General features: G+C 37.6%; 1 protein-coding gene across 1 annotated transcript in view; it reads right to left on the minus strand.

Annotated features, from left to right (window-relative positions):
* Positions 1-20,723, minus strand: part of AKAP7 (A-kinase anchoring protein 7) — an 85,908-nt gene extending 65,185 nt beyond the window's left edge. Inside the window, 6 exon segments of the mRNA XM_065680865.1 lie at positions 6,998-7,158; positions 12,353-12,489; positions 16,076-16,221; positions 17,225-17,374; positions 20,393-20,614; positions 20,617-20,723. Coding sequence (XP_065536937.1) covers positions 6,998-7,158; positions 12,353-12,489; positions 16,076-16,221; positions 17,225-17,374; positions 20,393-20,614; positions 20,617-20,722 — 922 coding nt within the window. The 5' untranslated portion in view covers position 20,723.
* Positions 20,724-23,420: the final 2,697 nt, after the last annotated feature.

A 23,420-nucleotide genomic window follows, 5' to 3' on the forward strand; every position in this document is an offset into this window, starting at 1 on the left:
TTACTTGGGTTTTTCCCCACTAAGTTGCCACTGTACTACACCACTATCATGTATCAGTGAGCTATATGATCATTTCAAATATGGATCAGCAGAATGCATGGGTTCTATTTCTGTCACCATACATACATATACAAGAAAGATGCGCTCATTCAATTCATAAAGTAGAATCCAAGGAACAGCTGGACCAAGCAATCCCCACTTTGTGCATGGATGCCAGTATGTAAGGTAAGCCTTACAAGCCGAACAATGATAATGTGAAGGCTCAAAGTGCTAAACTGAAACAGAAACTTAGGTAGCATTTCTTGATGCTACCTAAAAAGTTAGTTACCTAAAAGTTAGTTCTTTTACTGGCTTTAATCTGTTCCAATACATCCTAAAAGTTTGTTGCAATCACAAAAAGAAATGTGTGAGAGTACCATCTTTTAAATCACAAAACCCATATCTTATCACTTCATTTTAATGAGGCATTTATCAGAGTTATTGTTATTCAGTGTTTGGCAGAGTAATATGAAGAACGTAAACAAAAATCTAAAAGCATTTGCTATCCTTGCTTTTGGAGTTCCATCCTTTACATTTTTAGCATTAAAAAAACCAAACGTGGAGATCATTAGTGGGTGTTTTAGAGGAATGAAGGCAAAGAACATAGTGAACAGCACAACCAGTTTCATTAAATAATACAGCTGTGCTTACTGGCCTTTAATCAGATCAGCGTATTTGTTCTGTACAGAGGGATGTTAACAAACACATCTCATAATAATCAAGGAGAAATTAAATGGCAGATTCAGAGCCAGGCATGGACACTGTTAGTTTGTTTCATATATTTTACATTCCCATACTCTTCCCCTTGTAGGGGAATCTATCCTCTCTGTACCTTGCTAAAAATGCCATTATACAGACAAAATCACATCTTTTATTGATTTGGGGGTTTTTCAGGGGTTTTTGTGGGGCTTTTTGTTTTGGCTTTTTTTTTTTTCCTGCTGGTTACATTCATCACACAAGACAGTAGATATATATTTGCTGGCACAGATAATTATATTCTTGAGACAGCAGAACATTGCAACTTCCAACTCGAGAGCATACTTCACTTCTTGCTGTGGATGGAGCCAGATTTCTAGGATGAACCCAGTAAAGTTCTGCTATACACATTAGTGGCAACTGTAACTAATGGCACATGGACTAGAAGAAAATCTAACATGTCACAGCAGTACATTTTTAATGTAACAGTTATTTGTACATTTGTTATTTGTAACTGGATTTGGACTGGCAGCTTTTTGTTCACTTTGTGTAAATCAGTTGTTTTAATGGAAAACTACAACAGTTTTAAGTTCTGAATTTTTCTGTCAAGTGAAATGACTTAAGAATAACTGACAAGAGGCAAACTCAATTTATCTTCGTTTCAGCCATCTGGAACTAAAGTGAACTAAATTAACTGAACTAAACTATTTCCTTAGGCTCTCTGAAGTCAGGGCAATGTAACTCACCCTAAAATAGATGCTAAACATGTGGTTTCATACTTTTTAAAGAAGCTCATAAACCACCATCCTCACCAAAACATACTAGTCCTCTTCAGTCCCAGGCCTGCCCCTGCTCTTATCTTCTGTGCCAACAGTCATGTAGCTATTCAGTGAACTGCACTGCAAAACTGTGAATAGGTTAAAAATTAGCTGGCAAAGGTAGAAACATTAATTTAACCACAGCTGCACAAATTTCCAGCGCAACAAAAAGGGCCAGACTGTTCTGGTATGGTGGCAATGCCAGCTTATGCTTGAGTAAAGCTGTAATGTACCTAGAGAAAATGCGCAGTATGACTCACTTTCCATTTGTCTCTCCAGTATGGGCTGTTAGGAAAATCCGTTTAGTGAAATTGAACTAAAGGTCATTTATATAAAACTAAAGGAAATTAGTAGTTAGGTGTACTATATGTCTGTCCAGTGCATTCCTTTAAAACACCTGACCCAACAAATCAACATTTCTTAAAAACAAGGGACCAAATGCAAAGGAAATAATTATCTGCATAAACAGAAACGTAACATTTTTATTCATGAAATACAAGCTCCCCCTCATGGTCACGCCATAACAAGCATCATTCATCCATAAAATCAAAATCTGCAAATCTGTGGGTAAAAAAAACTGATTCACTTATTCACTTTCATCAGCTTCAAACAGCATTCACAATATAATAACCAAAATGAAAACTGTAGCCAAACAATCCAAAACTACCTTTTCCAAATTCACTTAGTACTTGTGCTAGCTTTGCCTGGGGTGGTTAATTTTCTTCATAGTAGCTTGCATGGGGCTATGTTTTGAATTTGCGCTGGAAACGGAGCTGATAACTCAGAAATGGTTTTGTTACTGCTGAGTAGTGCTTACACAGAGTCAAGGCTTTTTCTGCCTCTCAGCGCATGCCACCAGCAAGTAGGCTGGGGGTACACAAGAAGTTAGGAGGGGACACAGCTGAGACAGCTGATCTCAGATCACTGAGAGCTGTGAGAGAGCTTATCACAGAGATATTCCATACCATATGATGCTCATTCATGCTCAGCACATAAAGCCGGGGGAAGAACAAGGAAGGGGGGATGTTCAGAGTGATGGCATTTGTCTTCCCACATAACCACTACACAGGACAAAGTCCTGCTGTTCTGGGGATAGCTGAACACCTGACCGACCATGGCAAGCAAGGAATGAATTCCTTGTTTTGCTCTGTGCATGCAGCTTTGCTTTACCTATTAAACTATATGTATCTGAACCCATGAGTTTTCTCACTTTTCTGATTCTCTTGCCCATCCCAACAGTGGGGAGCGAGTGAGTGGCTGTGTGGGGCTCAGTTGCCAGCTGAGGTTAAACCACAACAGTCCTTCAAATACTCTGTAGTGTAGCAAAGTACAAGAAATGAAAACTTCTTTTAAAAAAATCACTGTAACTGTATACATCGCTTTTAGCTCAGGATTTTTAAAAAGACTTGGACAAAGAGTGATTAAAATACTCCTCAAACTTCTGTCATAACAGTTTAGCACTATTTTCTGGTCGATACTTCTATACTGCTAATGTCTTTTAATGGGTTGTTGGGAAATAACTAGCAAATCACAACAAACAGAAGATCCATATTAGCTCTGCTTTTCCTGAACTTTTGGTTCTAGCAAACTTACATTTAAATTGTGTTAAGACATGCACTTACCATTATAATGCTGTACCACACTCAGACATAACTGGTATCAAACAAACTTCTGTATAGTTTATGGAACTAAATGGACTCTTACAATAATCTAATTTAACTTTATATTTTTTATATTACTTTTTACAAATTTTTTCCTACAACATGCCGAACATAAAATAATACATAAAGTCAAAATTCACCTTAGAGCATAACAGAAACCAACCATAATCTTGAAGTACCAAAAGAGTAACTCTCTAATGAACTTAGGTCTTGCAAAAAAAATCAAACCAGCTGCAGAAGTGTTTTCTCCTTACTGTTCCATGGACAACACCAGAACGATTAACATCCTGCAGGCAGCACTGTATATATATTTTTCTTTCTGCCAGGTTCAGTTTTAAAGTAGCAGCTTTATAGGGACACATTTTATCACGGGCAAGACATACTAGGAGCCAGAATAAACTTGTGACAGATAATTTGTCAAACATATATAAGCTTCAAACAGTATAGATGAAGAGCTGAATAGCAATCTTAACAAAGATCCTGACAATAGCAGCCCAGCAGAAAAGAATTTACAGTATTTTCTCCTGTAGCTCTAAAATCGTCTATTCAGGATACCATCCACAGAGCAGGAATACCAGGCACAATTTTGACATACAGCCTGTTTCGAATTAATAATGAAATGTATTACAGAAAATAAACTCAATTGCACATTTCTGCTAATATGATTCTTTATGTTGGAAGGTGTATTTATTGCATCACATACAACCCCGAGGAAGTACTACATGTTCTTTTCTCCAAAATGCAATACTTCCCATGGGAGGTTTGGCCCTTACAGGATTGTCTGCTAATGTTTTGTAAAACTGCATGCAAACTAAATTGTGTTACGATGAACTCTGTAAGTGTACTCTTACATTAAAGGAATTATACATGTTATACACTTGGGGAGAGGAGAGAATCCTAACAACTCTGTTGTCTACCTCACCAGTTTTTAAGAGTTCACATGGATTCATTTAATATTATTTTCTATTCCAAACTGCACTGCCCTGAAGGATGTCTATGTAATAAATTATCCGGTTTCATCGGGTTACTTACATTAAATGCTTTGCTATTTAATCTAATGAAGACATACATAGAAACTATTCAGTATATTCATTTTCTTCCTGCTCATACCTGGCCTTTCCACTAACTCGACATGTAACTAAGCTAACTTTTGAAACACACTTGTATAATCTTCAGTGTTACCTAGTTACAGATGTAAAGTCTTCTCTTCTGGCAAAAGCATCAATATAAAAACTGAATTTGTTTTCACAAAGGTTATGTGTTATGAAATAATATTAGCACTTGCAAGAAAGCACAAAAAGATACTCCAAAATCAGCAGCAATTCAGAAGTTAGGTTACAACAGCCACTAAGAAATGTTAAGACTGCATATCCCAAAGTTATGCCCACTAAACATTTCCAGTCATTTTACCATTTTCTACTGGTAATGTTCAGCTTCCTACCTCATTTCAGAACTAAAGCCAGAGAAAGCAAACATCACTGCAGAAGTGCAGAGACTGAAGGACAGGCCTAAAGTCAAGAAATGCTCTGCTGGGTTGGCAAAATTTAGCAATGAAATAAGAAACATTTTTACTAAACAGCAGTGTTGTGAAAATCATGATGTACAGCTGTAGTTCTAATAGAGGCAAAGAATGCTCACCAGTGAGTGTCAGTAGTTATGCTTTACAAAGAAAACATAGGTTTGCTTGTTTGCTAAATTTTAACTGTACTACAAGTTTGTCTACTAAGGACTGTCAAACTGAAAACCAGGTCAAAATCTGATCTCATCTTTTCTAATTCTTGATAAAAATCTGGTTCACTAGTCAGCTGTGTAGAAAATCACGCATAAAAAACTCCTTTATTACCTGTAGTTAAAAAGATACTTAGCTCTCCACGCCTAGCAAATTATTTTGGAGCTCTTAACTATAAACTTTTCAAAATCAAGTTTCTGTCACTAACAAAAATCATTCATCTCCTTCCACAAGAGGTCCTGAATGGGAATATCTTTTATTAATTATCTCAGTTTACAGAACAGCACACATACAATATTCTGTCACTCTCAGAGAAATGTAAAGACAAACTCGAAGACGAGGATGAGGAAGCATGTTGTCCAAAGGACTGAAGAAATACTTGATAGATTACATCTTGGAAATAATTATAGGATTATTTGACAACTGAAGCCTCTTTGGAACTCTAACAATCATTCCATTTCTACCATACTGAATATTAGAAATACACTGCTATCAAGCACTGCTTAAAACAATAAAGCATTCCCCAATAACAGTATAAGCAATTTAGTAAGCTGAAAAGCTCACAGTCTTCAATTGTTCTTTAAAACCTAAGTTAAAAAAAATACTAAATATTTTCTAAAGGCACTTCAGAAATTAAACTAATGAATTGCTAGAGAAAGGCCTGTGCTAATAATAAAGACTTTCCCCATTCTTCCTCCGTACTGGACTGCAAAGAGGTAGCGTGACAGCAGCAGTCTTTGCTACTCTGCAAAATGTCCTATATGGGTTATTGCACTGTTAAAAAATGGTGTGACCTCACATTCCTCAGAGCACAAAAGATAATTCATCAATACTGAAAAACTCTTTTAAAGAAACTTTTCCAAGGAATACTTGGAATTGTCGGGATAGTTTTAAAGGACACCAATGAATTACAATCAGAACTGTTCTCTGTGAATTTTTATTTAGGATCTGTAAACAACATACTTTAAGTATAGACTCATAGACAGATAAAAACTCCACTCTACCTTGGTTTGGTCTAGGTACTGAGAGCTGTTTCTCAGCTGGTATTTATACTCCTTTTAATTTATAGACTCCTACTGACTTGAACTGTATCTTTGGATGCATTTTATCTGACTGTCAAAGGCAGTAGCTTTAGCTCCACTGGCAAGACAGACCTGAGAGGTTTGCTCTCATAGTAGCATGTTTCTGCCACATCTTTCAGCAACTTCCTAATTGCTACAGGAAGGCAATTAATATTGAGCAAGACACAGACTGATTCCACAACTGCTTAAAAAAAAAAAAAATTTAAAATCATCAAGCTAAAGCAGCATCAAATCCAACTTTGGCAGACAAGTCCTTTTCCTCCTATCCTCCAGGGGTGCAGAGAAAGCTCAGATTTTACTTTATACATATATGGAAGTATAAAAGTACATTTTATGATTACATTATTATTACATTTATTTCATATGCACAAAGTACATATATACACCTATACACACACACGTGTGTGTGTCTGCATATGCGCTTACACATGTGGGAGTGGTAAGTCACAACTGACTGAGATTTACGAGTGATATATGTAACATGCAGGAAATGCAAATTTAAAAGACTCCCCAGATCATGGAAGATGAAAGAACATCACTGTCCCTCAGTGCTCTACTCCGAATAAACACAAAAGAAAGGATTATGTAACTTTGCAAGCCAGGTAAGATGTATCAAGGATACAGTTCTCAAAGTCAGGAAGTACGAATATGCAAATTGAAAGGGGTACAAGTATCAGCTGAGAAACAGCAGATGGTTACTTGGACCAAAACAAGGTAGAACATATTCTTTATATCCATCTACAACTACTATGTTTTTTACATGTACTAAATATAAAGGTATCATAGAACAGTACTGCCTGTAATTCATTAATATCCTTTTGAACTATGCTGGGAAATTCATTACGTAGCCCTTACAGATGTTAAAGGTAAATTAATGTTGACTAAATTAGCACCAACTTATCTTTCTGCTCCATTCTCATCTAGGTTACCAAAATGTTTTTAAAGCATTTAAACTAGATTGACAAGTTGTACCTGCTATTTCTCTAAGTATAGCTGTATGATCATTTTCTGCCAACTTCACAAATCCAACTTCATTTTTGAAGTGATGAATTCCTTGAAAAGACAAATCCACAGTTTTTCCTTGCAGGAGATCTTCTATAAAATCTTTGCTGTCTGAAAGAGCACCAACTGCTCTGTCAAGAGGAAAGAAAATATCTATTTGAAAGTTCTTTACATTGCTAGTAATCATTATTCTATGATTCTCTGTAAAAGAAAAAAAAACCCACAAAGTTTTATTACTATCAATTTATTATCTACTCAGATACTTTCGCACTACTTCCTGCCAAAGCATTCAGTATTATTACTATTTTATAAAGGTAAACTAGTTCATACACCCAGCTGTAAAACCACAGAAATAATAAGACAGACCTGGCAACAGTTGTAATTCCTCAAAAGAGTGTATCTCAGTCCTCAACATGACTACATATTACAATGACAGAGGTTCTATTACTCTGTGCATTTCGTTTAAATAAGATTCTTACTTGGAAGCCCTTGGTTTTCATCCTTAAAGCAATTCACTTTTTTCATTAATTTTTTCAGCTGATCTTTCAGGAATTTCCGATTATTAAAAGAAGTAGCATTCTAAACCAATGCTTACTTTCTTTAAGGGATAAGTAGCACACACACATAATGTACGTGTAACTCAGGAAAGAGGCACAAGCGTGATAGCTTTTTAATACTTTTATTAGCCACATTAAGTGTACGTATGACTACATGAAATACTTGTTTTGACCTGCACTTGAAGTGATTCACTTGCTAAACAAAAACCACATAAACATTCTTAGTGTCTTCTAAAGCGCTCTCACACGCTCACAATTTTTACTTCTACTGAAACTGAATTTAATTTTCACTAAACCTACTCTTACTTTCTGAACGCTAGATGGCAGTAACAGGTTAAAAACGTTCAAGAGCCTTTATTTCACTTTTTCTGTCCTAGCTGGATGAAAACCATCACTATGATTTCTAAAGCAGGCTAAATTATAGTCTTTAAGCCTGTACAATTACAAACAACCCTACACACGTTTCCATTGTGTTTAACAAGATGGACTCTTGATGAGAGCTATGCATTTAATTTTGAAACCTAGGCCAGGATATAAAAGGTGTTAAGGCGGACTACATGACAAAATACCTTTATTTGATGTAGTCCTCCTGTGGCTTTTTATGCAGCTTTAATCTACAGCCTCAAAGTTATTTATATCCTATATAGCCACTTTAAACAACAATGCCATTAGCATTGTTCCTTAGCAAAGTTATTTTTCTTTCAGCACAATTTCTGCGACTTAGCTACCCTTTTATTACCATTAAACAAGCCTGTTCCTGTGTCTTCCGTATGTGCTATACTTCAAGACCCTTTAAACCCACCATCTAATATTGATTATACCTGTCAGATTACTTCTCAGGTAATCATGTGTAGGTTTATTTACTCACATGAACCTGAAAATTGCTCCAAACCAAATACTCTAAAGGTATTTTCAAATACTCTTGTGTCAGACTGCAGCAGGCTTCCAAGTAGTGAATCATGCAAATACCTAAAACCAATCTCTGGATTTTTTTGCATCTGAGTAGTACACAGAGAGAGCCATGGAAAGCTCTGATCCCCAGCTGAACAAAGTATATTTCCATATAAAAACATCCATAAAAAAGTATGGAAATTATATTTCCATACTTTAGGATGTGCAGGAGAACTCACTGACCAGGTCAGCTCCGCCTGATTAGGTCTGTGAAAGGCCAATTTAAAGAGTGGAGTGTGTTTTCAGTTTAGCACTGTGTCACTTAAGATTTAGTTCTTCTTTTTCTTTAATAGATAATCTTGTATACACTAAAATATTTAGAAGAATAGCTGTCATCTCACTCTAGCATATTTTGTATTTTTGTATCCTATCAATCACTTTACAACATCTAACAATTGCTTTCTAAGAATAATACACAAGGACAAATATTTCCACTGAAGTCAATAGTAACAAACACAACAGTGCTATCTTCTTGCTATTTCATACCAAATAGTATTTACAATGCCAAACAGTAGAGTTACACTCTGTGCAACTAACCCTCAGGGATAACAAAAAAGTTTACAAGCATTTTGCTCCAAAGTGGGGAAAGAGAATTAAGAAAAAAAAAAAAAAAAGCCTTAAGCAGAACATTCTAAGTGAATACAAACTAGGATCACAGAAGCAGTGCCTGTTTTTTTCTGTATTGTTGTAATGTTAACATTATAGCATTTAAATTCTAAGTGATTTCTTTTTTAGAAATTTCTGAATTGTTAATTTTCATTACGTGTTAGAAAAAGTAACCCTGAAAAAAAAAAAAAACAAAAAAAGCCAAACTGAATCCTTCCAGCTCTCATATTTACAATGAAAATGTTAGATTCACAGAGTCTTTGACATATAAGAAGGAAGAACTTGACACTATGGTCTAGTAATGAAGGCATTTACTGCAAAGGCAGGTATCCTGATTTCTAGTACCTGATCACATGGCTATGCATACAGTTATCATGGACGAAGGGAGTGCTTGCTTTTCTTTATGGTTTTTAAAATCTCACATTCTTAACTTCATATAGTCCTACAAAGAGAGATGTGAAGTGTATTCATGAAGGCTATAGACCACAGCAAATCAGTCAGGAAACTTGCATGGGTATTGCAGGTCTGGATTCCCTTAGAAAGAGTGGCCTGGAATACAGATCTTCCATTTTCAGGGTGAAAGCTCTATGTACTAAAATACCATACAAAGGGCTTTGTGCTGAATTGAATGTTATGTTTAGCACATTCTTATCACGCATTTTGACTTCAAATAGCATTCAACACATTGCTATATAGACAGAGGCACTATTGTGCAAACACAGTAGAAAAACTGTAGATATCTAAGTAATTTAATGGATCCAAACCTAAGGATCTGTGAACTCTCCCATACCCAACTGACTACCTGCACTTTATTTGAGGTATTACTGTCAGCCTACATTACACACAGGTCCTTTTGCCAGCCTGGATCTTGTTTTTTTCCAATTAACCTGCTATCAAAAAATGGTGAAGCAAAGAAAAGAAAATTCAACTTTTTTACTCTTCAATTTCTCCCAAAAGATTAAACAGAAAGCAGAACCCCATCTAATAGAAAATGCAATCTAGAATACCTGAAGATATCTGAGCTAGATGCATACAGGAGGCATCTGGCCAGGGAAGGGGGTGAATCTGGAGAAGCTGCTGCTGACTAGAGGACAACTCCTGGGTGCCTCGACTGTGGAGTTCTGCTGGGAGAGGCAGAGAAGAACTCCATAAGTATGAGTTTGGGTGGCAGTCAGACAATGAAAGCTGAGAAGGAGTTCCAGGAGTAGCAGAGTATACTGAATTTGAGAATCTTCGTTTGATAAAGTTTAGGACTTTAAAAAGTATTTATGAGGAGGCATATTTGCCTTCAAGATATCTTCTCACATTCCCTTTTTAAAAAGCTCATGCTTCAAACCCTTTTTTAAAAAACCTCAGACATATAGTCAGTGGTTGTTCTCACCCATGTTCAGGTGCTACTACAGTCTGCTCATCAAGCAGGGCAGGAGTAAGCTGATGTGTCTACCCCAGGAGACAAAAGGCACATGGAAAGAGAGTCTACCAGATCTAATATCCTCTGCTTTCCTTTACATTCTATGTTCCTGGCTGCCTGTTTCTCTCCCTTTAGATCAGACCACTGGAGATAAAGTTGCTGACAGACTTGCATACTCACAGTGTAGAGTCCTCAAGGATACAGCGTTCAAGGAAATGAGTGTGAAAAACAAGCAGGGCAATTGATTTAGATATACTGGTGTCATTATTTTTAGGTGCGTTAAATATTTTTAGCTAAAATACTCCTTATTGGAAGCATGCCCTTGACTATCAAATGGTTCTTATGCTCTGTCTTGGATTCTTGCTTTCTTATGAGCAATCTGCACTTTAACAGCCAAACCTCTGGAGGAAAAAAATACTCAACATATGCTTATTAGACACATTATTTTGTAACTGTACCATAACCAAAGCAATGTCTCACTGCACTTACTCAGTATTTTATCTAGGTAATTCAGTACATGGACCACATGCATGCTAACACTGCAGAGAAAGCCAGTAAGATATACATACATATATATATATACACACATATATGACAGAGGGGCCCTGAAAGAACACATCTGGGGGAGACGAAACCATGAGGCTTCTCTTTCACAGACTGAAAAGGATAGATGAATTTTAATTCATTAGCAAGTGACTACAAAACTGACACATAAGCAATAGAGGATTCCCAGATGTTCTTATAATGCCAGTAGGCCATTTATCAGCACTTCACATAGTATTCTGTTAGTTACCAAAGTGTCTGCAATATCAGACACAATATCTGCAATATCTGCAATTATAATATGTGAATATAGAGATATCACATATGCACGCCATTATGTACATCTAAACAGAAACTGACAAGAAAGTCTGTGTAAAGTACGACTTAAATACACTGTTTGTTTTCATTTCAAAATTACAACTAGACATATAAATTATTATTCTGAACATTTATAAATTACAGCTGTATAGACAGAAGTCTGAACATCTTTGTATCAACCACTGAACTTGCACATTAAAGTAGGCTTGTGATAAATAGCAAAAAATACAACCAAAGAACTGCATTTTATAAAGGAAGTAGTTGCATCTTAGACATGACAGAAATCCTTCTATAATAATACGTACATCTTTCCACAACTTTTCTACCTTTTTTTATGATTAAAAAAAATGAGCTATGTCACTGAAGTAACATAAAAATTATACTTTTGATAAGGCCTAATAGCCACCTCTCTTTTAAGCATACTTAAATTTTGAGCATAAAAAATTAATTTAGGGACATTAAAAAAAAAAAAGGAAAAGGAGCAAACCTGTAACTGCATGAGGCACAAAAAAACCTTGGAGTTACGGTTTATTTCATTGAAGTCTTTCAGCAACAATTACTAATTTGGCTTATAACATTTGCTAAACTATGAAAATTCCGCTGATAATCTGCTTGTTGCGTTTTGCAACAAAACACTGTTTTAAAATGATTACTTTAGCAAACATGAGAGTTTTGCATGCAGGTTCAGCACACAATAAGGAAAATGCAAGGGAAAAATTCATACTTAGTTCAGAGCTCATGACATACTGCAAATTATGAAAACTACTAACATTAAGATTAGCATTTACGAACAACAAGAATTAAATATTCAGTAACGCTAGTATTTTAAGGCCCTGTATTGCAAAAAATAACCATCAGTTACCCCTTCTATGAACCCCTTTTTATAAACTCCTCCAGCAAGAATACTTGTACATGCCTAATTTAACACCAAATACCTACATGCTAATTTCTTCTTCATTGGATAAATGCATCACAAACATGGTGACATGCAATGAGCCAGAGTGAACCATTGCTTTGGAAAATCTTTGATCCTTTTGTATTACTGCATCTTGGACAGCCTGAATACTCCTATTAATCTGGGAAGAAAGATGTAGAAAAAACAGTTAGCAGTTACAATTACTGTATCCCATCATACAAGTGAAAAGAAAACACACAAACTAAAATAAAACTTTTATGTAAAAACCATTCTAGCAGAAGGAAGTTTTATCCTCTGACAAAGCTGCATTAATTGAGCCCAGTAAACCCACAGTGGGTACAAATGGAGCGATTAACAGATCACTGGACACTCCCCATCACATCTTAATAGGAGTCTGCTTCCATATGTACGATAAATTCATGGAAAAGATTAAGATCAATCAGTTTTATACTGCCATTAATCCAAATAAAAAGCTTCTTCAAGGACTTTGCCTGCCTGCTTTGCTAAACTTGTGTGCTGCTATGTGCAGACGTGTCTGGAAAGACACTTTTTAGGATCAGGCACATAGGATCATACAAAACAGGAATATCTAGTAATAATTTGTGGAGATACTTGATCTAGAATTCTGATTATACTAACCAATAGATATAATTTATATATTCTCTTCAAACATATTTTAATGAAATTCCATACAACGTGTACACAGTTCAAACTTCAGTCTTTTTCTTTAAAATTAGTTGAATTACGTTTTCTTTGTTGAAAATCATTTGTCTGGCTATACCTGCTTTATGAATCGTATACAAAATGTTAACTGTGCTTGCCATTATAATAGTTTCATTGTAGTGATTTAAAAAAAAAAAAAGCCAACAAAAAACCAAAAACAGACCAGAAAACAAAACAAAACACAAATCAAAACCACCCAAAACACCAAACAAAACAAAATAAAAAATCTGCAACAATTCTTGAATATGTTACTAGAAATTAAATTAAATTAAATCCAATAACCTTGACCATCTGACAAAATGAGTTACTTCTTAAAGCATGATAAGCCAAGACCTAATAGATAAATGAGTTTTGGTGTAAAGGCTGAAAACCCACAAAACCCCAGAGGGGTTACAGCAAGGCAAAGAGATAAGCAGGCTCACACCTGTATAAAATCCACTAGGAAATCAAACTAATAATGTAACAAATAACATATCTTTGGGACAGGATTAATTCCAAAGATGGACAGTTAGCAGTTTCAGAGACAAGCTACTGCTGAACCCACCAAGAAAGTATGAAATAAGCTGCCTTTCTGATAAAGGCAAAATTTCTATTGAAGACTGTAGGTTATTTTTGTCTGCCTAAAGTGACATTATTCTACACAATCTACACTATTTGGAATTAATAAAAAAAAAATAAAGTATTTTTGGTGAATTTCAGGCGTTTATTTTTAATATGTTTTTCCAGAAGTTATGTTGTCAAAATGTAACACAATAGCTGTAGCCTAGCTGTGCCATCACAATGCATAATAAAACTTCAGATTCATTCTGTTTTCTTCAAGAAATCTAAGGTGCAATTGACAGTTGAGTGTGCTGAATTTTAATTAAGCAAAACAGGACTCTTCCAACTTCTCAGTATAACTAGTTATAACCCACTGCATAAATGAAAACTTTATATTGCTATTTAACCTGCTACTTATGTTACCTTAGAGTTTTATGTTACATATCAACTGCTATCATACTATTTCTTTTAACTTGATATTTCCTAACTTAAATAAATGTCGGAAGGCAGATCATACTTAACAATTTCTCCCTCAGATTATTTTAAAAACTGCTCCAAAATAAGGCCTCAAAATTCTGATTTCAAGGTCCCCTCTCTCATTACTTGGCATATGTTATTCTTAAGAGTAAGAAAATAACTTAGTTCTGCTTACTGCAAGGATGCTATTAATAAGTGAATATAAAGACTGTAAGCTTTAAAGATTTAACATATTAATTATAAGCAAGACTGGAGGACGCTGAAAGGCAAACTGACCAAGTAGATTCATCAGATGAAACACAACTTTAAAAAAATTTACAAGAAAAAGATACAATGATAATCATCCATTTAACTATTTTTGCACAAGTAATAATGCAAAGTTCAAGACAAATTCAAAATTAATGGTATACCACATTTTATTTCTGAAGATTCAACACATAATTAAAATGAAAAAAAGGGGAAAAAAAGGAAAGCGTTTAATTTCCAAGAGGAAGAGTTCATTAAATGGTCCAGAAACATCCCGTATTACAAAATGATTCCCTGTGTAAAGCTTGTAATGCAATATATAAAGAAAGAGTGCTAACGCTTCAGTAAAATAAAATCAGATGCTCAAAAAAAAAAAAAGAAACGTCTCTCACTACTAACTGAAATACTACCAGTATTCCCTCTGGCTATCAAGAAACCAGGTGTCTTAAGTCTAAATTTTGGTTAATGTTGCTCATACAAATTCCAACATGCATTTTCTGTTTCAGAACAACTCTGAAGGAGCTGTATAAACAAGTTTAAACAAAACTTCCTAGCAAAGTCCTGGAATTCCCAAACACTCTGAGATTCGGTACAGTTGCTCCTTTACCTCTGTAAATTATATAAGGCTAAGTACATTATATATAAAAAAGCATGCACACTTAAGAATTTTCCACTCAACCAGCCATTTAACCAGCCATAGTAACAATTGTGAGCAGGAAATCTCAATTATCAGATTATATAACCCTTACATTATTCTTGCACTTGTTAAATCATGGAACAGACAGGAAGAAAAGGTATTTCAGAGTAAGATGGCACAAAAGATCTCCCACAATATTTGTGTCAGGCCACCCTGGATCTTATGAAACTAGCCCTTGCAATCTCTTCTTCACACAGTATGTTTTAAAGATTCCAGGACTGCACTGTAATTTTCAAACCTATGTTGGTTTATTTTCATTTTGGATTTTTTAATATTTGACTTTGTCAGAGAACAGATAGTACAGCTGTATGATGAGTTAAAATTCACTTAGAGATAGCTTCTGGTATTAAAAAATACGCCTAAATTTGGAAATGGTGGTAAACTGATTGGTTTAACTGATTAACTGGATTAACTGATTGGTTATTATGTATCTACTTTCCTTATTTGCAGACACAAAAGGTATCAAAGCTGTACCAGACATCCTGCAGCATGCAAGAAATCATTCTCACTTACTGTCCAAATCAGACAACACATGCTATTACAAGAAAATGCATTTTCTTAAAGAGCTCTCTGTATTTCTTGAATCCATTTGAACATTATCTCACTAAAACAATGGACTTTGAATTTTAAATAAGATGGAAAATGTTAAACTACCAACTGACCAGTTAAAACAATAAAACATCCAAATTCCTATCTAAAGGAGAGTTAAAAATATTGCTAGGGATTTTCTTATTAAATTAAATAGGAATGTCTCCCTTTTTCTAAGTAAATGACAAAACAAGCAGTACAGGAACAGTACAAAGCCAGTTTCAGGCAAAATAGTGTGAAATCCATAAGACTGACAAACTGAATAAAAACATATTTTTCCCCTACTCTTTCTGAGGTAGGCAATTTTATTCACAAAAATCTTACAGAATATATTCTTTGAATAGGCTTCTAATATTCCTTTAAAATTACCTGGAAAAAAATATTTTGCTCAAGATCAAACACTGTTCTTCTATAAACATATGCAACTGTTGAAATAATTCTGGTTATACCAAATCAGTATAATAAAGAATTTCACCTCTGGATTAGTAATTGGAAGAGAAATGAAATAATTTGGCTGATACTGTTTTTTATTTTTCTTCTTTCTCACAGTGTCTTCCTCAATTTCCTTCCCAGTAGTCCTCTTTCTTTTCTTTTTTATATTTATTTCAGAGGTTGTGTGCACTGAAGAGATAAAAAAATTACTTTCAGCATATAGAAAATCAAAACAAAAACACAATATCATGACAGCAGGAGCTGGACTTCAGTTAACTGACTGGAGGGTGTCTTGCCAGTCATCTAATCTGCCCATGCTCTGAACTGACAGATCCTACTCCAGCCTGAATTACTGCAGTTAGACAAGTGGAGAGCATACCTGAACTAAGAGCCTACACTACTAAGCAGAGTTTACAAGCTGCTAACACCGATATGCAGCTTCCAAACTACTGTGTTTCATTTAGCCAACTCCAGTGTAACAGACCTCCAAATCATCTACACTTGAATATGGACATGGCTTTAGAGCAAAAGGGCCAATATTAAGTTTAAAAAAATCCCACGCATGCTGCATTTTGAAATAGAAAGCACAATAATACATTACATAATACATAGGAATACTAAAGAAAAAGGTTGTATTAGACTAGGACTGTCCAACCTATAGTTCAAGGACCAAACCCAGCCCAGAAGAAAATTTAATCCAAGCTAGATCTATTCTCTACTTTATTTCCCAAAGACACCTTCCAACATAGTGAAAGCGTGTGTCCTCAGTTCTTCTGCACCATAAATTATTTTTCTCCCATCTACTTCCTCAGGCCTTTGCAGACCCTCTCCCAACATGCAGCCTGATACATACCCATAAGATGACCAGGCTGCAGGTATCCACTGTCTAATTAGAGGTGTACTTCTAGCCCCATGTTGGGAACATACACATTGGAAGAGAGCTCATAAAAGCAGTCACTTGAGAAGTCTATATACAGTAATGTGACATACAAGGTGTCTTTATTCTGCAACTCATTGCTGCAACGGATCCCCAAATGGTAAATTTTTAATATACTCCAGTATTTGCAGGACTGAGTAATAGTAAGAGAGACTTTGGACTGGATCCTGCTTGCAGAGAGACTCTGTTCCATGTGCACAGCCCGCTATGTGCATGATGTGTCTATGCTTCTACACTACTGTTTAATGTACTTACTAACAAATTTATCCTCAATATCTGTGTCGACAAATGGCATTTCTGCCATCAGAGAATCTACTGAATCAGCAGGACATGGCTCTTCCATCTGTTTTGTCTCTTTCTTATTCTCTTCAAAGATTTTCTTTTGCTGTACATTTTCTAGCCCACCTGAAATATATTAAAATAACACACTGGGTCTTAGGTTTTGACAGTGAAGAGATATTATACATAAGCAATATACCAAGTATATATTTCTCTAATTATCAGTAAATAAATATTGACATATAAGCCCCTTCAGAATGCCGCTCTTCTTCCTTGTCAACATATCAGCAAAAATACTTTACTGCTTTATGTGGAACAGCAACAACAAGGGACTTGAGCATTCTAATTTAATAGTTTCTGGTCTTGTGTGGTTCTAACTGAAAGCAATTACATGCAAAAAAAAAAAAAAGATACAACAGCATAAAAAAAATAAAGTCTTCAGACATTACACAGCATTCACTTTGGAAAACTGCATGGCATATAAATTCAGTGCAGACAAACACTAGCAAATTAATTCCAATGTGTAAACACACAGAAAATGAGGCTTGAAGGAACAGAAAGGGAATCCTACCTCTCCTCATATAACAAAGTTTTCAGCTCCCTAAATCATTTAGACATGAGACAATTATTCTACCCCTGCACCTCCCACACTGTAAAACATATTACAGACAGCAATGATCCGAACTCCTCACTCTGAAAACTGACTTTAAGTATTTAAGCTAAAGAAGGAATCAATGCAAATCAAACTTCATCTTGCATGTATAAAGATATGCATGCAGTTCTATCTCAGAGTAATACCACAATGACAGAATAATTTCCACTAACAAGTTTTTAAAAATGTCTTTTTTCCCCAAGAGTACTAACTAAGCATGAGTCATTTCCTTAAGCCTGCTTCATGTTTCTGCATCAGTAAACTCTAATATTGGTGTATTGAGTTATACCTTAAAAAATTAAAGAGTAAAATCTTCTCTAGCAGCAAAAAAATGTGCACATAACAAGGCATCTAGCAATATTCTTTTGGGACAACTCCACAATGGGATTACTGTAGTGGAAGAAGCCTTATGTCAGAATTGCGGTTTATCCCAGGACAGCTCATTACTACAGAAAATGCATTTTCAAAGCTCCTTTTGTGACCAGTGCAGATAGTCCAAATCTGGCCCATGGGGAAAACTTGGCAGCAAAAGTGCATATTATATTCTTGGGTCATGCAAAGCTACACTACATATATAAAAATAAACATTACAGACCCAGTCTGGGTTATTATCATCCTATGGAACGTTTCTTGCATATATTGCTTTATGCTAGGAAAGATAAGTAAAAGAAGAACCTGACCAAATGCTAATTCACTCCAGTCTACAGTAGGGAGTTATGATCACTCTATGGTTGTAGTCTGACACTTGTCTTTACCCTGGAGGCTATTAAAGAGAAACAAAGTATTTAGATTTGTTGCTTGTTCCCTCTGTTGGCACTAAAGAGGTATGCACAACAAACACGTTAGAGCAATAATGAAATTAGTATTTAACATTTAGATTAAAGCTCACACAAAACAGATTGTTGCATACAGAAAACAATAGCCCTTCCTTCAAAGAGATCTCAAAGTGAAGGGCAAAACAGAAATCCACAAAGCCAACAAAAAAAAAATAGGTCAGTTTGAGGCAGAAAAGTTATCAACACCACTCAAAAATGCAGAATCAGAACCAGCTAGGAGCAAAAGGGATTTTTTTTAAGGTAACATCAGCTACAGAACACAGACTCTTATGAATCTGAGGGGTGTATTTTGCAGATTTGGTGTTCACCTTGCTCTGTCTGCTCAAAAATCTGAGACCTAGAGTAACAAAACCAGCTTCCATAGGAACTCGACCATCAAACTGTTAGAAGATAAACTCCTTTTTCTTAATTGCATGCTTAATTAATTAGCCTGAATTTCACATATGAACAAGTGCATACGTTATTCCCGTATTTGTTTAAGTGGCTGCTGATCTTCAGCAGTATTTAAGTCATCTGTTCAACAGCAAAAACACCTCATATACGTAGCTCATAAAGGAGAGAATACAAACAATAAGAAACAATAAAACCTATTTGATTGCACCCTGTTCCTGGCCCTCTCCCGCGCCCCACCCCCCCCCCCCCGATTACAGTTTCAGATAATTTCAAATAATCTTCTATTTTTTGACACCTACACATCACAGAGCACAGTGAGATTAGGTCTCCAGGCACCATTCCCTGTTTAGTATGTTTATGTTAATGTTTAATATGTTTATGCTATACACAGAACAAGGGATCATGACTTTAATCTGAAAGAGTGTAGACTTAGATTAGATATAAGGAATAAATTCTTTAAGTGAAGGTGGTGAGGCACTGGCACAGGTTGCCCAGAGAAGCTGTAGCTGCTCCATCTCTGGCAGTGTTCAAGGACAGGGTGGACAGGGCTTTGAGCAACCTGGTCTAATGGAAGGTGTCCCTTCCTGTGGCAGATGGCTGGAACTAGATGAACTTTAAGGTCACTTCCAGCCCAAACCAGTCCATTATTCTATGTTCATATGTTTCATATCCTTGTGTTCATATGTTTAAATAACAAAGTAATCCTTTGGACACAATTTAAATAGATGCTCTTACTCCCCAGGCATTCTGAACCTCTGTTAGAGAACTGAAGGAGATTGAAAAAAACCCCAAACAAACAACAGAGAACTTTGGAGAAAAGACCTGTAGATGTATTCGGCCAGGTCAGACGCTTACACTGACTTCAAGCCCAGAGACAGAGCTGGGCAGGCAGGGAAAACAAACTCCAGACTTTTTAGCGACAGCCCGCACTTAACGTTGAATCATTTTCCCCTACGATCTCCACAGCCCCTGCTGTGAACCCTTTCCATCTTATTCCTGGATACCCCCATACAAGCCGTAGTTTTTACAGCCGCTCTGCCCAACGTGCCCGTTTAACGCCTAACGGACGGCAGCAGCAGCGGGGGGACCGTAAGACCCACACGCTGCCCCTCAGCACCGGAGGGCGCCCGGACCGCGCTGAGGCGTCCGCGAGGCCCCGGGTTCACCTCTCCCGCCTCTCCCTCCGCAGCCGCCCGCAGCCGGCAGGAGAGGCGGAACCTGGGGTCTCGCAGGCGCCTGCCCCTTTCCCTGCCGCCTCCTCACCGTGATCCGGGATCTCGCCGGCTGAGCTCAAGACGCCGCCGCCTTCTCCTTCTCCGGCTCCCTCCGCCGGCCGCAGCGCCATGGGGCGCGGGAGCGCGGGTACAGCCCGCCGGGCGAGGAAGGCGCCGGCCGCCGCCGGCCACGCCGCGTAAAGCGGTGGGAGAAGCCGCCGCAGCAGCCCCTGCATGCCCGGCGAAGGCGAGCACGGCTGCCCGCCGGCGAAGGGGATGCAGCGTAAACGCCTGCACCCGGCAGAGCAGGAACGGGGCCGCACGGCTGCGGGACTACAGCTCCCGGCGTGCTCCGCGCCAAGCGGCCCGCGTGCGGCATGGCGGGAGGTGGTCTCGGCTAGGCGGCGGTCCGGGGTTCTGCGGGTCCGCAGCCGTCGCTTCGGTCCGCGTTTTGCTGTCGGCTGACAGTACGTGGCACGACAGACCGGGTCACAGCGAAGGCACTGCGACAGCGTGCCCTGAAACGTGGGGTCCGCGTTTCAGTATCCTGCGCTCACCCGGTAGTTTACTGACGGCGCTTGTCCCACACAAGGGCTGCAGCCACCGGGAGTGGTTTGGGCTGGTGTCTCCCCAAAATAACCAGTTGTTTGTTAGGGCTGCACAACAGTAATTGACGTCTTTAGCTGCGGTCTTGGGAAGAATGCATAGTCTTGCTCTAAATTTGCTCTGAACTCCTTCCTTTACATAGCTGTGCTGGATGGCCCTGGCCTCCCCTGGCTGCTCTGAGGTGACCACACAGTCTCCTGTTGGGAATCTGCTTCTGGAGCATACAGGAGAGGCCCGTGAGATGCCCTTTTCCTGCTTAAATAAAGACTTGGTGCTACTGGGAAGCCAAATCCTGCCCTTGTGTTCTGTGGGAGAAGCCAAGCCAAATATTACCTGGTGCTTTTTCATATCAGCCTGTGCCCATAGACCAGATCTGAGGGAGCCAGTTGTCGGTGGAAGCCGCATGGGTGCTGGATGTTAGAACCTGAGACTGGGAAAAGGTCAGTTTCTGTGTTTGGCTCCTTTGGCCTTCACTTTGTGGGAGATAAAATCTGGAAATATTTTACCACTCTTTTGAATGATTTTGTGTGGTGTTGCTAGTGCCAACCTTCACACAGCATTTTCATTTGGTCTGCATAGTTCTGTGGAGACCAAAGGCTGGATGTGAGACACAAGTCCAAGTTCTGAGGGATCCAAGAGAAGCTTTAGGGTGAGGCTTCTGGCAATTTTTCTTATTGTATGCATTTCAGCTGAATGTCAGCGATCATTAGGAGATTAAATACGTAAGTGTTCACCTCTTCCTAGCCTGCTAGCATTGGCAAGTAAGATACCTCCATAAAAATTTGATTCCAGAGAGTCAAATACTGGAAGAAAATCTTCTCTTATCAAATGTCATTAAAAAATATTAATTTAAAATGCAGTTTGGGATCTGAAACTGCTCCAAATCAATTCATTATGTGTTTCACAGAAATCTTCAGCAGGAAAACACTGGAGAAAAGCATTTCTGTTTGTACAGTTGACAGGGAAGTCCAGTGCAATGTTTAGGTAAGTTAGCATTTAATGGTTCTCTTGAAAACAAAATGTATTTTTAGTGGAGCTAAAATTATATCTAACCCATTAGCCTAGCACAAGCATGTACATGTATTGTTTAGGTTCACAGTGTGCCTCCATATACATTTCCAGGATGAGGGGAAGGAAGAAATGAAAACTGGCCCAGGGGGGTTGTGGAGTCTCCTACACTGGAGATATTCAAGGCCCGCCTGGACAAGTTCCTGTGTGATGTACTGTAGGTTACCCTGCTCTTGCAGGGGGGTTGGACTAGATGATCTTTTTAGGTCCCTTCCAACCCTTGGGATTCTGTGATTCTGTGATTCTGTACCTTAGCTGGACCTAGTAACAGTTACCATGAATTGCCCCTACAAGTCCTAGAAGTGGCATTGAAGGGAAGTGTTCAACCGGGGACTAAAAGATGAAGTAACAACTTCTGATTTTTCTGGCTGCCCAAATGCTGCACAAGTTTCACGGAGGTCACTGACCTGGTGCCTGGCAGAAACTGTTTCTCGCTACTACTGAGGTTGGGGCCAAAGCAAGCACTGTATCAGTTTTATGTGGCCTTGCCTGTATTAAAAGAGAGTTTCTGATTGCCTCTCAGCACTGCAATTGTCTCTTTGAGGAAAAAAACAATAACATAATGAGAGTGACACTAACAGAAAGAGGAAGTAGTTGTGTAAGCTCTGCAAAGTATTTGCTTACAGAATCACACTACCCATACCTATTAGCCTCTCACCCACCTTATGGTCTCTTAATCCACCCTCTAACTTCAATTCAGGAGAGAGTAAGAGGATTCAGATGTATGATATTCCCACATCTCTCCAGAAAATTAGTGGTTTGGGAGAAAAGACAAACATCTTTAGCTTCCAAATGAGGAAAAGAAGAATCAGTGCTATGTGTATGTTTCTCCATGAAACAGTGGCTGGCCATGAGTATTGGCCAGCTTGTTATATGATAGGTCATGATACATATTATCAATACTTACTATGTATTATCTTAGTCAAGCAAGAGATATGGGGGAGTTGTGACTATCTGGGACATGACTCACTATGGGAAGTTAGGAAATAAAGGGGAAGGAACTGGATGTGTTACAGGAAGGCCTAAATATTGGAACACTGGGATATTGTGCCAGACGTGAGAGGGAGGTAACGTATTGTAGTGGGAAGGCATGGAGAATATAGGGGAAGCTTGGGTTATTGTGATAAGGGAGGACATAACTGATACAAAAAAAAGGCTTCATTAGTGACACTATGATACAGCAAATTGTTTTCTGACAAGTGGAAAAGAATGGACTGTGATCTGGTAGTCATAAAAGAGTTGCTAAAGAAACAAAGAAAAATATAAGTTGCAGAACTGCAGTAAAATAGGCGGTGGAGTGTCTGGGATAAAGTAATTTAATGCAAAGATCAAAAAGCAAATAGGCTAGAGTTTCTACAATAACTGGTATAAAAGGAAGAAGCACATGAAGATGTTATCTGTTG

The sequence above is a fragment of the Lathamus discolor genome, chromosome 5 (assembly GCF_037157495.1).
Source record: "Lathamus discolor isolate bLatDis1 chromosome 5, bLatDis1.hap1, whole genome shotgun sequence".
Lineage (NCBI taxonomy): Eukaryota > Metazoa > Chordata > Aves > Psittaciformes > Psittacidae > Lathamus > Lathamus discolor.